General features: G+C 50.5%; 3 protein-coding genes across 3 annotated transcripts in view; 2 read left to right on the top strand and 1 right to left on the bottom strand.

Annotated features, from left to right (window-relative positions):
- The first annotated feature begins 2,051 nt into the window (after positions 1-2,051).
- LOC136674501 (collagen alpha-1(XXVI) chain) lies at positions 2,052-15,060 on the top strand. The gene is made up of 13 exons (XM_066650504.1): positions 2,052-2,212; positions 2,735-2,854; positions 3,739-3,836; positions 9,203-9,249; positions 9,332-9,452; positions 9,676-9,765; positions 10,842-10,925; positions 13,890-13,964; positions 14,048-14,145; positions 14,268-14,303; positions 14,421-14,465; positions 14,589-14,664; positions 14,993-15,060. The coding sequence occupies exons 1-13, from the start codon at positions 2,052-2,054 to the stop codon at positions 15,058-15,060; spliced, it is 1,119 nt and encodes a 372-aa protein (XP_066506601.1).
- Positions 15,061-15,938: 878 nt separating this feature from the next.
- myl10 (myosin, light chain 10, regulatory) lies at positions 15,939-17,928 on the bottom strand. The gene is made up of 6 exons (XM_066650598.1): positions 17,878-17,928; positions 17,665-17,740; positions 17,435-17,539; positions 16,983-17,061; positions 16,354-16,402; positions 15,939-16,043 (listed from the first exon to the last, which is right to left on the bottom strand). Exons 1-6 carry the CDS (start codon positions 17,911-17,913, stop codon positions 15,939-15,941), a joined length of 450 nt encoding a protein of 149 aa, XP_066506695.1. The 5' UTR covers positions 17,914-17,928.
- The window catches only part of cux1a (cut-like homeobox 1a), a 43,770-nt gene continuing 42,656 nt past the window's right edge, over positions 17,912-19,025 (top strand). The window contains 2 exon segments of the mRNA XM_066650505.1: positions 17,912-18,022; positions 18,396-18,468. Coding sequence (XP_066506602.1) covers positions 17,912-18,022; positions 18,396-18,468 — 184 coding nt within the window.

Consider the following 19,025-nt stretch of genomic DNA (forward strand, 5'->3'; position numbering starts at 1 on the left):
TCTGCTTCCATTCATCTCCACTGTCCACTGTCCCCCACCATCTACTGTCCTCACTTTCTGTTAGGGGATTTTAGAGGAGGACGTCTGCTTCCATTCACCTCCACTGTCCACTGTCCCCCACCGTCTACTGTCCACTGTCCCCCACTGTCTACTGTCCTCACTTTCTGTTGGGGGATTTTAGAGGAGTACGTCTGCTTCCATTCACCTCCACTGTCCACTGTCTCCCACCGTCTACTGTCCTCACTTTCTGTGAGGGGCTTTTAGAGGAGGACGTATGCTTCCATTCACCTCCACTGTCCACTGTCTCCCACCGTCTACTGTCCTCACTTTCTGTGAGGGGCTTTTAGAGGAGGACGTCTGCTTCCCTTCACCTCCACTGTCCACTGTCTCCCACCGTCTACTGTCCTCACTTTCTGTGAGGGGCTTTTAGAGGAGGACGTCTGCTTCCATTCACCTCCACTGTCCACTGTCTCCCACCGTCTACTGTCCTCACTTTCTGTGAGGGGCTTTTAGAGGAGGACGTCTGCTTCCATTCACCTCCACTGTCCACTGTCTTCCACCGTCTACTGTCCTCACTTTCTGTGAGGGGCTTTTAGAGGAGGACGTCTGGCTCCATTCACCTCCACTGTCCACTGTCCCCCACCGTCCACTGTCCTCACTTTCTGTGAGGGGCTTTTAGAGGAGGACATCTGCTTCCATTCACCTCCACTGTCCACTGTCCCCCACCGTCCACTGTCCTCACTTTCTGTGAGGGGCTTTTAGAGGAGGACGTCTGCTTCCATTCACCTCCACTGTCCACTGTCCCCCACCGTGTACTGTCCTCACTTTCTGTGAGGGGCTTTTAGAGGAGGACGTCTGCTTCCATTCACCTCCACTGTCCACTGTCCCCCACCGTCCACTGTCCTCACTTTCTGTGAGGGGCTTTTAGAGGAGGACGTCTGCTTCCATTCACCTCCACTGTCCACTGTCCCCCACCGTCTACTGTCCTCACTTTCTGTGAGGGGCTTTTAGAGGAGGACGTCTGCTTTCATTCACCTCCACTGTCCCCCACCATCTACTGTCCTCACTTTCTGTGAGGGGCTTTTAGAGGAGGACGTCTGCTTCCATTCACCTCCACTGTCCACTGTCCCCCACCGTCTACTATCCTCACTTTCTGTGAGGGGCTTTTAGAGGAGGACGTCTGCTTCCATTCACCTCCACTGTCCACTGTCCCCCACCGTCTACTGTCCTCACTTTCTGTGAGGGGCTTTTAGAGGAGGACGTCTGCTTCCATTCACCTCCACTGTCCACTGTCCCCCACCGTCTACTGTCCTCACTTTCTGTGAGGGGCTTTTAGAGGAGGACGTCTGCTTTCATTCACCTCCACTGTCCACTGTCCCCCACCATCTATTGTCCACTGTCCCCCACCGTCTACTGTCCTCACTTTCTGTGAGGGGCTTTTAGAGGAGGACGTCTGCTTCCATTCACCTCCACTGTCCACTGTCCCCCACCGTCTACTGTCCTCACTTTCTGTGAGGGGCTTTTAGAGGAGGACATCTGCTTCCATTCACCTCCACTGTCCACTGTCCCCCACCGTCCACTGTCCTCACTTTCTGTGAGGGGCTTTTAGAGGAGGACGTCTGGCTCCATTCACCTCCACTTTCCACTGTCCCCCACCGTCCACTGTCCTCACTTTCTGTGAGGGGCTTTTAGAGGAGGACGTCTGCTTCCTTCACCTCCACTGTCCACTGTCCCCCACCGTCTACTGTCCTCACTTTCTGTGAGGGGCTTTTAGAGGAGGACGTCTGCTTCCATTCACCTCCATTGTCCCTTGCTGTCAAGCTTTTGACTGTGGAGGAATTTTGGAAAATACCTTGGATCTTCCTCTAACTGCTGTTGGATCTGGGTGGGCTTTTACAGAAAGGGGAGGGGCTTTAACAGAACAAGGACCACTCATATCACATGTGGGCGTGGCTTGTGAGAATATGGGCAGGAGTACAGACTGCAGGACTTTGAGAGGGGAGTTATTTCTCCAGTGAGTTCAGGAGTAGGATCTGGCTCAGACTGAGATGATGTGGGAAATATTTCCGAGGTTCCTTTTTGTTCTCCTGTTTGTGTTTGGGCCCCGTGGAGCCTCTGAAGGGACCTCTGAGATTCCTAAGATTCCCAGGATCGGAGTCCAGCAGCTGATGGAGAAACCGCCTGGAGCCGCAGAGCAAAGCCTCTTCAGCAGGTAAAACACACCTGTTCACTACATTAGCCCTGACACTTTTAGGTGTTTAAAGTCCAGTTAAAGTGAGACATGGCTCTGGTTCTGGTTCTGGTCCTTGTCCTGGTTGATACTGAGTAGCATTCATTACTCCTACATATTTATCATCTTTAAACACAACACAGTGACTTTTCCTGAAAAGCTTTTATGCTTCTGACATCAGCAAGAGTCTGTGGGCGGAGCTAACAAATGTTCCCACCCCCACTGCTTCCTCCACCAATCAGAACACTGCCCCAGTTTGCAATCAGTGCAGTGATAAACAAAGTCGACTCGTCACCACACAGTCAGACAGTCAGGGAAAGGCTCTGCTGATGCAGAAGGAAACGGGACAGTAGTGTTCTCCTGGAAGCGTGTTGAGCTCCTGTGATGTTCCCTGAATCTCAGAATAAAGCAGGTCACTGCAAATGATGCAAAGTCAAGAGGAAACTGATGAGAATCGCAGATCAATGAGGTTAACCCTCGATCTCCCGGTTCCTCTGAGGTTAGGGGCTGGTGTGTGTTCACTGTGTGGAAGAAGGTCTCCTCTCAGACACAGAACGGGTCTCGGACGGTTCTTCAGCGGCTCCTTCAGAACCACAGCTCCGCCCCCTGCACCAACCGCATCAGGTACACACACACACACACACACATTACAGAGAGAAACACCCTCCTTCTACTGACACTCACTGGCCACTTTATCAGAAACACCCCCCATCTACTGACACTCACTGGCCACTTTATCAGAAACACCCCCCCTCTACTGACACTCACTGGCCACTTTATCAGAAACACCCCCCCCCCCCCCTCTACTGACACTCACTGGCCACTTTATCAGAAACACCCCCCCCCCCCTCTACTGACACTCACTGGCCACTTTATCAGAAACACCCCCCTCTACTGACACTCACTGGCCACTTTATCAGAAACACCCCCCTCTACTGACACTCACTGGCCACTTTATCAGAAACACTCCCCTCTACTGACACTCACTGGCCACTTTATCAGAAACACCCCCCTCTACTGACACTCACTGGCCACTTTATCAGAAACACCCCCCTCTACTGACACTCACTGGCCACTTTATCAGAAACACCCCCCTTCTACTGACACTCACTGGCCACTTTATCAGAAACACCCCCCCCCCCCTCTACTGACACTCACTGGCCACTTTATCAGAAACACCCCCTCTACTGACACTCACTGGCCACTTTATCAGAAACACCCCCCTTCTACTGACACTCACTGGCCACTTTATCAGAAACACCCCCCCCTCTACTGACACTCACTGGCCACTTTATCAGAAACACCCCCCCCCTCTACTGACACTCACTGGCCACTTTATCAGAAACACCCCCCCCCTCTACTGACACTCACTGGCCACTTTATCAGAAACACCCCCCCCCTCTACTGACACTCACTGGCCACTTTATCAGAAACACCCCCCCCCTCTACTAACATTCACTGGCCACTTTATCAGAAACACTGATTGTGTGTGTGTGTGTTAGTTACAGGATGCTGGTCAGACCCTGGTACACAGTGACCTACAGGATGGTTTCTGCTCTGGAGTGGCGCCGCTGTCCTGTTTTTTATGGAAGCTCCTGTGCAGCAGGTGAGCAGCTTCACTGGGTACGGAATAATGAGATAATTGTAATAATGCAATAATTACCCTTTTGTTATTATTATTATTCAAGTTCCGCCCACTGCTGTGCTCTTCCACTGCAACTGTTGCTAGGCTGGACCAGCTTTACAGACCCCTGGTTAAACCAGGTTCACACCAATGTGAACACAGCGGGGACTCAGTGCTGTTGATGACGATGTTGTGGCAAAGCGTGAGTTAACAAGTGAGGGACAGAGTGAGTGAATGAATTAGTGAAGGAGGCACTGAGTGAGTGTGCGAGGTGAATGAGTGAGGGACAGAGTGAGTGGGCGAGGTGATTGAGTGAGGGACACAGTAAGTGGGCGAGGTGATTGAGTGAGGGACACAGTAAGTGGGCGAGGTGAATGAGTGAGGGACAGAAAGAGTGTGCGAGGTGAATGAGTGAGGGACAGAGCGAGTGGGCGAGGTGATTGAGTGAGGGACACAGTAAGTGGGCGAGGTGATTGAGTGAGGGACAAAGTGAGAGTGTGAGGTGAATGAGTGAGGGACAGAGCGAGTGGGCGAGGTGATTGAGTGAGGGACAGAGTGAGAGTGTGAGGTGAATGAGTGAGGGACAGAGCGAGTGGGCGAGGTGATTGAGTGAGGGACAGAGTGATAGTGAGGTGAATGAGTGAGGGACAGAGTGAGTGTGCGAGGTGAATGAGTGAGGGACAGAGTGACTGTGCGAGGTGAATGAGTGAGGGACAGAGTGAGTGTGCGAGCTGAATGAGTGAGGGACAGAGTGAGTGGGAGAGGTGATTGAGTGAGGGACAGAGTGAGTGTGAGGTGAATGAGTGAGGGACAGAAAGAACGTGTGAGGTGAATGAGTGAGGGACAGAGTGAGTGTGCGAGGTGAATGAGTGAGGGACAGAGTGAGTGTGCGAGCTGAATGAGTGAGGGACAGAGTGAGTGGGAGAGGTGATTGAGTGAGGGACAGAGTGAGTGTGAGGTGAATGAGTGAGGGACAGAAAGAACGTGTGAGGTGAATGAGTGAGGGACAGAGTGAGTGTGCGAGGTGAATGAGTGAGGGACAGGGTGAGTGTGTGAGGTGAATGAGTGAGGGACAGAGTGAGTGTGAGGTGAATGAGTGAGGGACAGTGTGAGTGTGAGGTGAATGAGTGAGGGACAGAGTGAGTGTGAGGTGAATGAGTGAGGGACAGTGTGAGTGTGAGGTGATTGAGTGAGGGACAGAGTGAGAGTGCGAGGTGAATGAGTGAGGGACAGAGTGAGTGTGTGAGGTGAATGAGTGAGAGACAGAAAGAACGTGTGAGGTGAATGAGTGAGGGACAGAGTGAGAGTGCGAGGTGAATGAGTGAGGGACAGAGTGAGAGTGAGGTGAATGAGTGAGAGACAGAAAGAACGTGTGAGGTGAATGAGTGAGGGACAGAGTGAGAGTGCGAGGTGAATGAGTGAGGGACAGAGTGAGAGTGAGGTGAATGAGTGAGGGACAGAGTGAGTGTGAGGTGAATGAGTGAGGGACAGAGTGATAAGTGAGAAATAAGTTTCACTCCTGAGCCCTGCTCCTCACTGAAGGAGACTCACAGATGATAGTTTCAGAAGATGTTAGTGTTCTCCTCTGAGCGTGTTGAGCTCTGGTGCCTTGCTGTGTCTGAGGGAGACGTGTCTGAGGAGATAGACCTTGTCCAAACCACCTCTGTCCCTGCAGCAGCGCTGAGGACGTCTCTGCTATGAAGCTGATAAGAGAATTATCAGGGGCAAGGGCTGAAGGTCTCTGGCGCGTCGTAGACGGATGTCTCCAGAATGTTCAGAGCCAACACACACACATTAGTGTATCCCCTCAGGAGATGATTTCAGCTCCGTGCGCTGCTTCACTTCAGAGCTGCGTCCATCCTCGGTTACATTTCTTACTTTTGAATTTTTTTTTATTGAACTGGTTTAAAGGTGACATTCACAATTTTAATTTAATGTGCTGCTCTGCAGTCAGTTTGCTCTGGAAACCGCTCTAATGTGTTTACGAAGCCCCAGTGTCTGTAAATGGGTAAAAAAACAAAGTGTCTGGGTCCGGTGCTAGGCTTTCTCTCTCTCTGCTCACGGCAGAGAAACGCCATCTGGAGGTTTTTAGACAACGAAGAGACTCCAAACGCTGAAAAGCACCAACCGAGATGAGGATGTTGCTCTATTCCTGCTCCATAGGGGGGTAACACTGACTTATTTCTGCTGTTACAGTTACATTACTTAAGGTGGAACTGACTCTAAATTCAGGAGAGCGCTAACTGCATGAAAGTAAACACAGAGCGAAAGTGCTACAAAACTAAACAGCTCGAGTTACACATGAGTTTCTGTGGGAATTCAAACAGAGAATAAACACTTACAGACAATTTTCACTTCAGACACCAACAAGATACAGTCACTTCTTACTCACACACCTCTCCACCTTAAAAGATACAGTCGCTTCTTACTCACACACACCGCTCCACCTTAAAAGATACAGTCGCTTCTTACTCACACACAACGCTCCACCTTAAAAGATAGTCGCTTCTTACTCACACATGCCGCTCCACCTTAAAAGATACAGTCGCTTCTTACTCACACACACCGCTCCACCTTAAAAGATACAATCACTTCTTACTCACACACAATGCTCCACCTTAAAAGATAGTCGCTTCTTACTCACACACACCGCTCCACCTTTAAAGATACAGTCGCTTTTTACTCACACACAACGCTCCACCTTAAAAGATACAGTCGCTTCTTACTCACACACGCCGCTCCACCTTAAAAGATACAGTCACTTCTTACTCACACACAACACTCCACCTTAAAAGATAGTCGCTTCTTACTCACACACGCCGCTCCACCTTAAAAGATACAGTCACTTCTTACTCACACACAACACTCCACCTTAAAAGATAGTCGCTTCTTACTCACACACAACGCTCCACCTTAAAAGATACAGTCGCTTCTTACTCAAACACGCCGCTCCACCTTAAAAGATACAGTCGCTTCTTACTCACACACAACGCTCCACCTTAAAAGATAGTTGCTTCTTACTCACAATGCCGCTCCACCTTAAAAGATACAGTCGCTTCTTACTCACACACACCGCTCCACATTAAAAGATACAGTTGCTTCTTACTCACACACAACGCTCCACCTTAAAAGATAGTAGCTTCTTACTCACACACACCGCTCCACCTTAAAAGATACAGTCGCTTCTTACTCACACGCACCGCTCCACCTTAAAGGATACAGTCGCTTCTTACTCACACGCACCGCTCCACATTAAAAGATACAGTCGCTTCTTACTCACACGCACCGCTCCACCTTAAAAGATACAGTCGCTTCTTACTCACACGCACCGCTCCACCTTAAAAGATAGTTGCTTCTTACTCACAATGCCGCTCCACCTTAAAAGATACAGTCGCTTCTTACTCACACACACCGCTCCACCTTAAAAGATACAGTTGCTTCTTACTCACACGCAACGCTCCACCTTAAAAGATACAGTCGCTTCTTACTCACACGCACCGCTCCACCTTAAAAGATACAGTCGCTTCTTACTCACACGCACCGCTCCACATTAAAAGATACAGTCGCTTCTTACTCACACGCACCGCTCCACCTTAAAAGATACAGTCGCTTCTTACTCACACACAACGCTCCACCTTAAAAGATAGTTGCTTCTTACTCACAATGCCGCTCCACCTTAAAAGATACAGTCGCTTCTTACTCACACACACCGCTCCACCTTAAAAGATACAGTTGCTTCTTACTCACACACACCGCTCCACCTTAAAAGATACAGTCGCTTCTTACTCAAACATGCCGCTCCACCTTAAAAGATAGTTGCTTCTTACTCACACACACCGCTCCACCTTAAAAGATACAGTCGCTTCTTACTCAAACATGCCGCTCCACCTTAAAAGATACAGTCGCTTCTTACTCACACACACCGCTCCACCTTAAAAGATACAGTCGCTTCTTACTCACACACAACGCTCCACCTTAAAAGATAGTTGCTTCTTACTCACACACACCGCTCCACCTTAAAAGATACAGTCGCTTCTTACTCAAACATGCCGCTCCACCTTAAAAGATACAGTCGCTTCTTACTCACACACAACGCTCCACCTTAAAAGATACAGTCACTTCTTACTCACACACAACACTCCACCTTAAAAGATAGTCGCTTCTTACTCACACACGCCGCTCCACCTTAAAAGATAGTCGCTTCTTACTCACACACAATGCTCCACCTTAAAAGATACAGTCGCTTCTTACTCAAACACGCCGCTCCACCTTAAAAGATACAGTCGCTTCTTACTCACACACAACGCTCCACCTTAAACGATAGTTGCTTCTTACTCACAATGCCGCTCCACCTTAAAAGATACAGTCGCTTCTTACTCACACACACCGCTCCACATTAAAAGATACAGTTGCTTCTTACTCACACACAACGCTCCACCTTAAAAGATAGTTGCTTCTTACTCACACACACCGCTCCACCTTAAAAGATACAGTCACTTCTTACTCACACGCACCGCTCCACCTTAAAGGATACAGTCGCTTCTTACTCACACGCACCGCTCCACATTAAAAGATACAGTCGCTTCTTACTCACACGCACCGCTCCACCTTAAAAGATACAGTCGCTTCTTACTCACACGCACCGCTCCACCTTAAAAGATAGTTGCTTCTTACTCACAATGCCGCTCCACCTTAAAAGATACAGTCGCTTCTTACTCACACACACCGCTCCACCTTAAAAGATACAGTTGCTTCTTACTCACACGCAACGCTCCACCTTAAAAGATACAGTCGCTTCTTACTCACACGCACCGCTCCACCTTAAAAGATACAGTCGCTTCTTACTCACACGCACAACACTCCACATTAAAAGATACAGTCGCTTCTTACTCACACGCACCGCTCCATATTAAAAGATACAGTCGCTTCTTACTCACACACAACGCTCCACCTTAAAAGATAGTTGCTTCTTACTCACAATGCCGCTCCACCTTAAAAGATACAGTCGCTTCTTACTCACACACACCGCTCCACCTTAAAAGATACAGTTGCTTCTTACTCACACACAACGCTCCACCTTAAAAGATAGTTGCTTCTTACTCACACACACCGCTCCACCTTAAAAGATACAGTCGCTTCTTACTCACACGCACCACTCCACCTTAAAAGATACAGTCGCTTCTTACTCACACGCACCGCTTCACATTAAAAGATACAGTCGCTTCTTACTCACACGCACCGCTCCACCTTAAAAGATACAGTCGCTGAGATGTGCTCAGAGGGCATCAGTCAGTCTAAACAGTCCTGTACACTCTCTCTCTCTTTCTCTTTCTCTCTCTCTCACTCAGAGTGCCTCTCGGACGTCAGTGGCCAGATGAAGAGCGTCCAGTCGAAGGTGATTTTAAATCAGAAAAGAATAAAATTTCTTCCACAGAAACTGGACGTTGATGACGCAGTTTTCTCTCGGTTTATTACAGGCGATGTCATTTATAGAATCCAAAGCCCCGCCTCTCCCCTCCTTCAGCCAATCATCTGAGAGAACGGTGCATAATGAGCTGGATACCTCACCTGTTCCCCCGTATTCTGCTGGACGACCAGGTGAGGTCTTAGGGATGGCAAACATCCAGCCACACACACTGCCCCCTACCTGACAGAGTGAGTCTCTCTGCACTAATGCAATGCTCCATGACCTCAACACACTTGGAGGAGAACACTCACTGACACAGTGCTGCCTTTGTGTAATGGGAAAGGGGCATGAGTTAGACGTCTCACACACCCAGTGAGTGAGGGTTAAACACTTATTCTCTTGTTATTTTCACAGGTTCAAAGTGCCCCCCAGGTCCAGTGGGACCCCCAGGGCCTGCAGGACAGCCGGGTCTAACAGGAAAACCAGGGCCAGCCGGACTGCAAGGTCAAATCTGTCTGTAAATAACTTCTACAACACTGCACTAAGCACTAGAGGTTTACTTCCCTTGGTCTGGACCCAGTTTTACTTTTGATTCACTTATAGAGGTGGTACCTTGCAGTGGTACCTATTCAAGTCTGTTGGACTCTACTCACTATTTTCCCTTCCTCTAAGGGGAACAGTGGTCTTTGGAAGCCACAACAACGGCGGTGGTAACGTTAAGCGGTGTTTACTCATGGTGTATCGGCGTGTTGTTGTTGTTTGGGACTGAACACAGCTCCGTCATCAGTTCAGACAGATCAGTAGAGTTTGTTCCTTCCTTGTTGCAGCGTCCAGCTCTCGCTGGATTCTTTCGTCGGCCACCGATCCAAGGAGCGTTTGAACCTCTTCAAAAGACCACGGCATCATTTTACGAGCTGCCGTCGTGAGTCGGAGAAAAACAAACGTGATCTCTGCTGCAGCTGGAGATTTTACAGATGGAGAGTTGGTGCTGGTCGTCTGCGTTGCGTGGCGTAGAGTGACGACTCTCTCTGGACGATCAGCGCTCTGCAAGGTTTACACGCCACGGTTTAGTCCCTACTCGACTCGCTCTGAACCACGAGAGAACAGCCACTAAACAAGAACCCGCTTCCAGAACCAGGACCTGATTCACCTGGTGGAGAGTAGAGCCCAGTAGGGACCCTGCAGTCGAAAGGCAGCACTAAATGAATTCTGGGAATTGTGCTCTCTGTCTGTAGCAAGCCGAATCACCACAGAAATCAACTCAGAGGGAAGTGTGTTTGTGTTTACTGCCGAGGGTGAGTGCGTTCCAATAAAACCCCACTCTCACTCTTCCCTTCTCCCCTTGTACTAGTGACCACTGGTGTGACGTAGTTGCTGCAGACGTCATTGTGGACTTCAGTGGAAATGTGTGAGCGAAAGGAATCACTCACATGTAGCAGATTAAAACAGCGTCCACGAGGGGGCGCCATTATCATTCAATTGGCTTTAGATGCTTCATACGAGCGGTGTTTGTGTTTGTGTTTGTGTCAGCAGTAGCTCTGTAGTTTAATGTGGTGTTTCTGTGAAACCTCAACCCACAGGAGAACGAGGACCACCAGGACCTCCCGGGAGGTCACTGTTCAGAGGAGACGTCTTCAGTCTCACAGCAAGACAAAGCGGACAGTGTGAGGACACACACACACACACACACACACACACACACACGTGAACTGTGTGTGGACTATTGAGTAAAGATGTCCCTCAGCTCTTTTCCTGCTTGACTTTGAGGTTAAAGCAACACTAGGTAGTATCTCCCATGGGCCCACCAACTGTGGGAGAGGTAGTAATCCGGATCTGGTGCATTGTGGATCGGGTGGCGTTCGGGGTCGGGGGCCCTGGCGTTCTGATCCTCGGTTACTGAAACTGGCTTTTGGAACATGGAACGTAACCTCTCTGGTGGGAAAAGAGCCTGAGCTGGTGCGCGAGGTTGAGAGGTACCGGCTAGATATAGTTGGGCTCACCTCGACACACAGTATGGGCTCTGGAACCAATCTCCTTGAGAGGGGCTGGATGCTCTTTCACTCTGGAGTTGCCCAGGGTGAGAGGCGTAAGGCAGGTGTGGGCTTACTCATAGCCCCCCGGCTTAGCGCCTGTACGTTGGGGTTTACCCCAGTGGACGAGAGGGTAATTTCCCTGCGCCTTCGGGTTGGGGAAAGGGCTCTGACTGTTGTTTGTGCTTATGCACCGAACAGCAGTTCAGAGTACCATGCCTTCTTGGGGACCCTAGAGGGAGTGCTGGAGAACACTCATTCTGGGGACTCCATTGTTCTGCTGAGGGACTTCAACGCTCACGTGGGTAATGACAGTGAGACCTGGAGGGGCGTGATTGGGAGGAACGGCCCCGCTAATCTGAACCCGAGTGGTGTTCAGTTATTGGATTTCTGTGCTCGTCACAGTTTGTCCATTACGAACACCATGTTCGAACATAAGGGTGTCCACAAGTACACCTGGCATCAGGACACCCTAGGCCGCATTTCGATGATAGACTTTATAGTCGTATCATCCGACCTGCGGCCATATGTTCTGGACACTCGGGTGAAGAGAGGCGCTGAGCTGTCAACTGATCACCACCTTGTGGTGAGTTGGATCAGATGGCGGGGGAGGATGCCGGACAGACCTGGCAGGCCCAAACGTGTGCTGAGGGTTTGCTGGGAACGTTTGGCAGAGGAACCTGTCAGAAAGATCTTCAACTCCCACATCCGGCAGAGCTTCGACTGCATCCCGGGGGAGGCTGGTGACATTGAGTTCGAGTGGGCCATGTTCCGGACCTCCATTGTTGAGGCGGCTGAACGGAGCTGTGGCTGCAAGGTTGTCGGTGCCTGTCGGGGTGGCAATCCCCGCACTCGGTGGTGGACACCCCGGGTGAGGGGGGCTGTCAAGCTGAAGAAAGAGTCCTATCGAGCCTGGTTGGCTCAGGGGACTCCGGAGGCAGCCGACAGGTACCGAGGAGCCAAGCGGCTTGCGGCCTCGGCAGTCGCTAAGGGGAAAACCTCGGGTGTGGGACGAGCTCGGTGAGAACATGGAAAACGACTTTCGGTCGGCTCCGAGAAGTTTCTGGCAAACCGTCAGGCGACTCAGGAGGGGAAAGCAGTTTTCCACCAACACTGTATATGGTGGGGGTGGGGAACTGTTGACCTCGACTGGGGACGTCACCAGACGGTGGAAGGAATACTTCGAGGATCTTCTCAATCCCACCAGCACGTCTTCCGCAGAGGAAGCAGAGCTTGGGGACCCGGGGGGGGGGCTCGTCTATCACTGGGGCTGAAGTGGCCAAGGTGGTAGGGAAACTCCTTGGCGGTAGGGCCCCGGGGGTGGATGAGGTTCACCCCGGGTTCCTCAAGGCTCTGGATGTTGTGGGGCTGTCCTGGTTGACACGTCTTTGCAACATCGCGTGGACATCGGGGGCAGTGCCTCTGGACTGGCAGACTGGGGTGGTGGTTCCCCTTTTTAAAAAGGGGGATCGGAGGGTGTGTTCCAACTATAGGGGGATCACACTCCTCAGCCTCCCCGGTAAGGTCTATGCTGGGGTACTGGAGAAGAGAGTCCGACTGATAGTTGAACCTCGGATCCAGGAGGAACAATGCGGATTCCGCCCCGGTCGTGGAACACAGGACCAGCTCTTTACCCTCGCTAGGATCCTGGAGGGTGCATGGGAGTTTGCTCAACCAGTCTACATGTGTTTTGTGGATCTGGAGAAGGCATTCGACCGTGTCCCTCGGGGTATTCTGTGGGGGGTGCTCAGGGAGTATGGGGTACTGGGCTCTTTGTTACGAGCTATCCAGTCCCTGTACAAACAGAGCAGGAGTCTGGTTCGTATGGCTGGCAGTAAGTCCGACTGGTTTCCAGTCGGAGTTGGACTCCGTCAGGGCTGCCCGTTGTCACCGGTTCTGTTCACAATTTTTATGGACAGAATTTCTCGGCGTAGCCAAGTGGCGGAGGGTGTCCGGTTTGGTGGTCTCAGGATTCCATGTCTGCTTTTTGCAGATGATGTGGTCTTGTTGGCTTCATCGAGCCGGGACCTCCAGCTCTTGCTGGACCAGTTTGCAGCCGAGTGTGAAGCGGTAGGGATGAGGATCAGCACCTCCAAGTCCGAGTCCATGGTACTCAGCCGGAAAAGGGTGGAGTGCTCTCTCCAGGTTGAAAGTGAGATCCTGCCTCAAGTGGAGGAGTTTAAATACCTCGGGGTCTTGTTCACGAGTGAGGGAAAGATGGGGCGTGAGATTGACAGGCGGATCGGTGCAGCGTCAGCAGTAATGCGGGCTCTGTACCGGTCCGTTGTGGTGAAGAGAGAGCTGAGCAAAAAAGCAAAGCTCTCGATTTACCGTTCAATCTACGTCCCAACCCTCACCTATGGTCACGAGCTTTGGGTAGTGACCGAAAGAACGAGATCGCGGGTACAAGCGGCTGAAATGAGTTTTCTCCGCAGGATGTCTGGACTCTCCCTTAGAGACAGGGTTAGGAGCTCGGACATCCGGGAGAGACTCGGAGTGGAGCCGCTGCTCCTCCTAGAGTCCTAGAGTCTTTTGTGTGTGTGTGTGTGTCTGTGTGTGTGTCTGTGTGTGTGTGTGTGTGTGTGTGATGTCCTTCAGATAATGACGGCTCCCTCTCTGGCCATTTGGTACAAAGAGTATTATCCGGACCCCCAGGACCACCTGGAGCTCCAGGTAAAACAGCTAAAGACACTCCTTCGATTTCACATTAAACCTTCACCAGCCGTGAGTTTGTTCTTCAACTCTAAACCCCTCAGGACCAGCTGGACCTCCGGGAAGCCCCGGTGCACCAGGGCAACGTGGCTTCTCGGGACAACCAGGCCTTAAAGGATCCAAGGGAGATGCTGGAGAACAGGTAAGCGCTTTGGATAAACACAGAAACAGCAGTGAAATACACAAACACGAGACTCAGGGCCTTACGGTATTTGAACATTTATGATATTAGTTAGGAATTTATAGACTCTGTTTTGTTCTCAGGGACCACCAGGGGGCAACGGAGAGCCAGGCATTCCAGTGAGTAGACGCAGAGAGGTTTAAACTTTACAGTGGTTTCTGTGTGTAATTTGGGCTTCCTCTGTGTGTGCATGTGCATGTGCATGTGTGTGTGTGTGTGTGTGTGTGTGTGTTCAGGGTTCCCCAGGTCTGAAGGGAGAACCGGGTGAGTGCTGCATAGAGGTGAGGGGAAGAAAGACAAGGGATACTATTAACAATGTTGATTTTGTTGAAAAATAATACTAGCTGCGTTTGCACTCTGTCTTTCACTCTCGCTCTGAGTGTGTGTGTGTGTGTGTCCTACAGGTGCAGCAGCTGAAGGTGGCGCTAAAGATCCTGGCCGAGCGAGTTCTGATTCTGGAACACATGATCGGAGTTCACGGTGAGAACCACCCACGCCACTCAACTTTAATGTCTCTCTCTCTCTCGTCTCTCTCTTCTACTTCTCCCTGGGGGGCTTTGCAGTAGATGCAACATTGTTGTGAGGATCTGATGGCATTCGTCCTTCATGTAATCATCAGTGAGATCAGGTGCTGGTCAGGTCTATGTGGTTCTTTACTTGTTATACACACTGTGTGCACACTGGGAGCAGCTGAGCTCTCTCAGTACAGAGGGGTGGACAGTGTGTGTGTGTGTGTGTGTGTGTGTGTGTGTGTGTGTGTGTGTGTGTGTGTGTGTGTGCCTAAACCCTGTTTCTCTGCTTTGTCCAGGTTCTGATCTGGATTCTGGTTCTGGACTGGACCCACTGATGAATGTGGTGCCCACAGTGAGCAGCTGAGCATGAGCAGGGGGCAGTGACGGCCAGCAGGGGGCACCCCACTCCTTCACTCAGAACTACACTGACACATGAGGGTTGAATAAAGCACTGGTTACTGATGATGTGTGTGTGGTTTTTACTTTGTTTTATAAGACTTTAAAAAGCCAGCTTCCCTCAGTGTGTTTTAATCTGAGTTCTGAGACGGGTCTGGACTTCATTTTGGAGCTGGAACCGAGGCTAATGTTGCTAACAAACACTGGAAGTCAATAGTCACCCAAATAGCCTTCGTAAAAACACACACACACACACAGACATTTATATACAAAACATACCCCCCCAGCCCCCACCCCCCCAGGTAAGTTTTGTATGTGCTGCCTACATCAGAAAACACGGGATAAAACGAGTCATTCTGACTCTGCTCCGCTTCTGACGTCAAGTGCAGAGACTTTAGAATGGCCCCGCCCCCTCGCCTGAGTCTGTCCAATCACAGCGCTGGACCGGTGTTTATGTGAGAGCACAAAGACGAGGTTAAACTCAGTGAAACAGACACAACGAGCGCGGAGAAATAAGAGCACTGAGTAAAAACGGAGAAGAAAGAGAACAGAGTGAAAACGGCTAAAAACCAGAGCTTCTGCTCCTCGCTCCTCACTGCTGTGCGCTCGGGGTCGGGGTGAACAGAGAGCGGCTCATTATCATTTAAAGGAACAGGTGCTGAAAGGGCGTTCTGAACGATTGCCCTCTAAACCCCTGTGGCCTGATGTTTTCGTGAGTGCGGTTCTCATCGTCGCTGTCAGAAAACACTCAAACAGAACTGGGTTTAACATCTTTATTAACAACGCACAGAAAGACACAGAGGGAGAGGAGAGACGGTGGACACAGGGGATTGTGGAAAATGTAGTTTACTCTTGCTCCTTGTCCTCTCCATGAGTGATGACGTAGCAGAGGTTTTTGTAGTCCAGGTTTCCCGCCACGTCCAGGGGGAAGTTTGTAAACATCTGATTGACCTGGACACAGATTAGCAATCGGTCACTCTGTCAGTCACAGCTGTTACACTGACACCTAGTGGCCTGGAGGTGTCAGAAAAGAGTAAAGAGGAAATCCTCGCTGTCCTGAGACAACCCTGTGTGTGTGTGTGTTACTGCAGCTGTCTCATGGTGAATGACCAATAGAAATGCTCCAGAACGACTCTCAATAACATCTTTTTACCCTGAGCTCCACTGAAGGTGAAGGTGAAGGTTAAGGTTTATTTCCTTCGCTGTTTTGAGAGATACGTGTTTTTATTCGGACAGAGAGGAGACGGAGAGAGGGACTTACCTCTGCTTCTGTGAATTTATCTGCCTGAGACATGAGGTGGTATTTAATCCTGAAAGAGGGAAACGTAGAGGAGTTAGTGCCTCGTAATCTCACTCAGAACATTGTGGTGACAGTTCAGGGGTCGGTTGCACACGGACGTCGCGTGTAAACTCTCAGAAGAGCTGTGGCGCCCCCTATAGGACAATATTCATTCACTTACCTTAGGGACCACAGCTCTACGTTATCCTGTATTAACTGTAGAATTAAAAGCCTCACCTCCAGGACTTTTATTTTATTATTTTTACACAGTTCTACAATGAAATCTGTTAAATAGACAGCGCTGTACCTTTAAAGCAACGCTAGGTAAGATTTGGAATCTTTGCTCCTGGGCTCCCCCTACTGCTGCACGGTGTTATTCATATTTACAGCAAATCAAAGTGGAGTTGGGGCTGTTTTTTGACCCGCTTCCAAAAGTTCCATAGTGCAGTTTCTGCTGTGCAGAGCCCAGAGAAGCATAGACAGGGGCTCTATTCTCTCTGTTACAACTCGGAGGAGCATCACAGTGACTTTGAAGCTGTAATTGTAAGATAAAAATATTACCTACTGTTGCTTTAAAGATGCCAAGGACTGTAAACACTATACACACTCACTCTTCTCCTTTGATGATGCCGGTTCCCTCGGGGTCGAAGATCTTAAAGGCGTTCAGGATGTTCTCCTCGGGGTCCGTCCCTGGGTCACATTAAAGTCACATTAAGTTAAAGTCACAGTTCAGGAAACACCAGTCCTCTCTCTCACAGGAAGCTCAGTCCTCACAGCGCTGCAGTGATGAGGGCGTGAGGGTGATTTAATAAACATTAATTTCTCCACTTCTGTAAGGGGCTTGTGTGTGTGTGTGTGTGTGTGTGTGTGTGGGTGGGTGGGTGAGTGTGTGTGAGTGTGTGTGAGTGCGTGTGTGCGTGCGTGCGTGCGTGCGTGTGTGTGTGTGAGAGTGCGTGTGTGTGTGTGTGGGTGGGTGAGTGTGTGTGTGAGTGTGTGTGAGTGCGTGCGTGCGTGCGTGCGTGCGTGTGTGTGTGTGTGTGTGTGTTTGTGTGTGTGTGTTTACCTTTGAGTTTTTCTCCAAACATGCTGAGGAAGATGGTGAAGTTGATGGGCCCCGGTGCTTCCTTCAGCATCTCGTCCAACTCATCATTACCTACATTCAGACGACCTGACACACACACACACACACACACACACACACACACACTTTTAATTTAATGAGACCCAAATTTAAAAGATATTTACTCTTATTTTGTCTCTCTCTCTCTCTCTCTCTCTGTCTCTGTCTCTCACCTAGAGCGGCGAATGTGTCTCTGAGGTCGTTCTTGTCGATGAACCCGTCTCTGTTCTGGTCCATGATGGTGAAAGCCTGGAAACAACAACAGATCAGTGATGGTTCCGCCGTAAATCCTTCAGTCCGTGTCTGATCTAAAGCGTGTTTCTGTGTAAGGTCCACCCCCTGGAGGCTGGCGTGTAAAGTGTTAAACGGACGGAGGAGCCCCTCACCTCTTTAAACTCCTGGATCTGAGACTGCTCGAACATGCTGAACACGTTGGAGCTCGCCGCCTCCTTCTTCTTCGCCTTCTTCGGGGCCTGGGGTCAACATCGCCACAGATTTATTCAGTGCATAGTGTCAGTGAACAAAGTCCAGGTCAGAAACCAGCCCGGCACGGTTTAGACAGACCGGGGTTCTACTCCCCACCTAGGCACCGATACACTGTTATATCCTCCACCCCCGAACCCTACGTCCCTCACGTTCAGAGCTATGAGTCTGTGAAGAGCGGCTGAGACACACAAGAGACTCTACACTGAACAACGCCAGGTTAAAGTTAGTAAAAGCAGAGCAGAGCTGCAGTGGAAGCTGTAGGTGGGGCCTACCATAGCTGTGCTTCTCCTGCGCTGGTCCTGAAGCCTCTGAGGGGACGGGAGGAGACGGGGCCAGGCTGCCTCTCTCTGAGGAGATGGGAGGATGCCGCCCCTCTCTGGGGTTTTATAGGGGACAGGGGCGTGTGTGCTATGTTTAGCCGGAGCAGGAGGAAGGACAGGAGTGTGCCCTTATACAGAACGGCAGGCTCCTGGTCATTGTGGAGGACAGATGTGAGGGGACAGGGTCACGCTATGGAGGTGCTATCTTAAGAGCACAAGTTAACAGAGAGCTTCACTCGTCAGACCCCCCCCCCCCTCCTCCTCCGCGGTGGGACAATGGGTCAGAGCACTCCACACTGAGGGGGTGTTTATTAATGACAGTGTTACACATCACTCACTGCTCACACCACGTCTCAGTTCTGGAACTGAATGGTGCTTTGAGTTTACTTCTCTGTGTCTCAGTCACAGCTCGAGTCCCGCTCCGGGTGACTGTCTGTGAGGAGTGTGGTGTGTTCTCCCTGTGTCTGTGTGGGTTTCCTCCGGGTGACTGTCTGTGAGGAGTGTGGTGTGTTCTCCCTGTGTCTGCGTGGGTTTCCTCCGGGTGACTGTCTGTGAGGAGTGTGGTGTGTTCTTTCTGTGTCTGCGTGGGTTTCCTCCGGGTGACTGTCTGTGAGGAGTGTGGTGTGTTCTCTCTGTGTCTGTGTGGGTTTCCTCCGGGTGACTGTCTGTGAGGAGTGTGGTGTGTTCTCCCTGTGTCTGTGTGGGTTTCCTCCGGGTGACTGTGTGTG

Source organism: Hoplias malabaricus, chromosome 18, assembly GCF_029633855.1.
Source record: "Hoplias malabaricus isolate fHopMal1 chromosome 18, fHopMal1.hap1, whole genome shotgun sequence".
Taxonomy (NCBI): domain Eukaryota; kingdom Metazoa; phylum Chordata; class Actinopteri; order Characiformes; family Erythrinidae; genus Hoplias; species Hoplias malabaricus.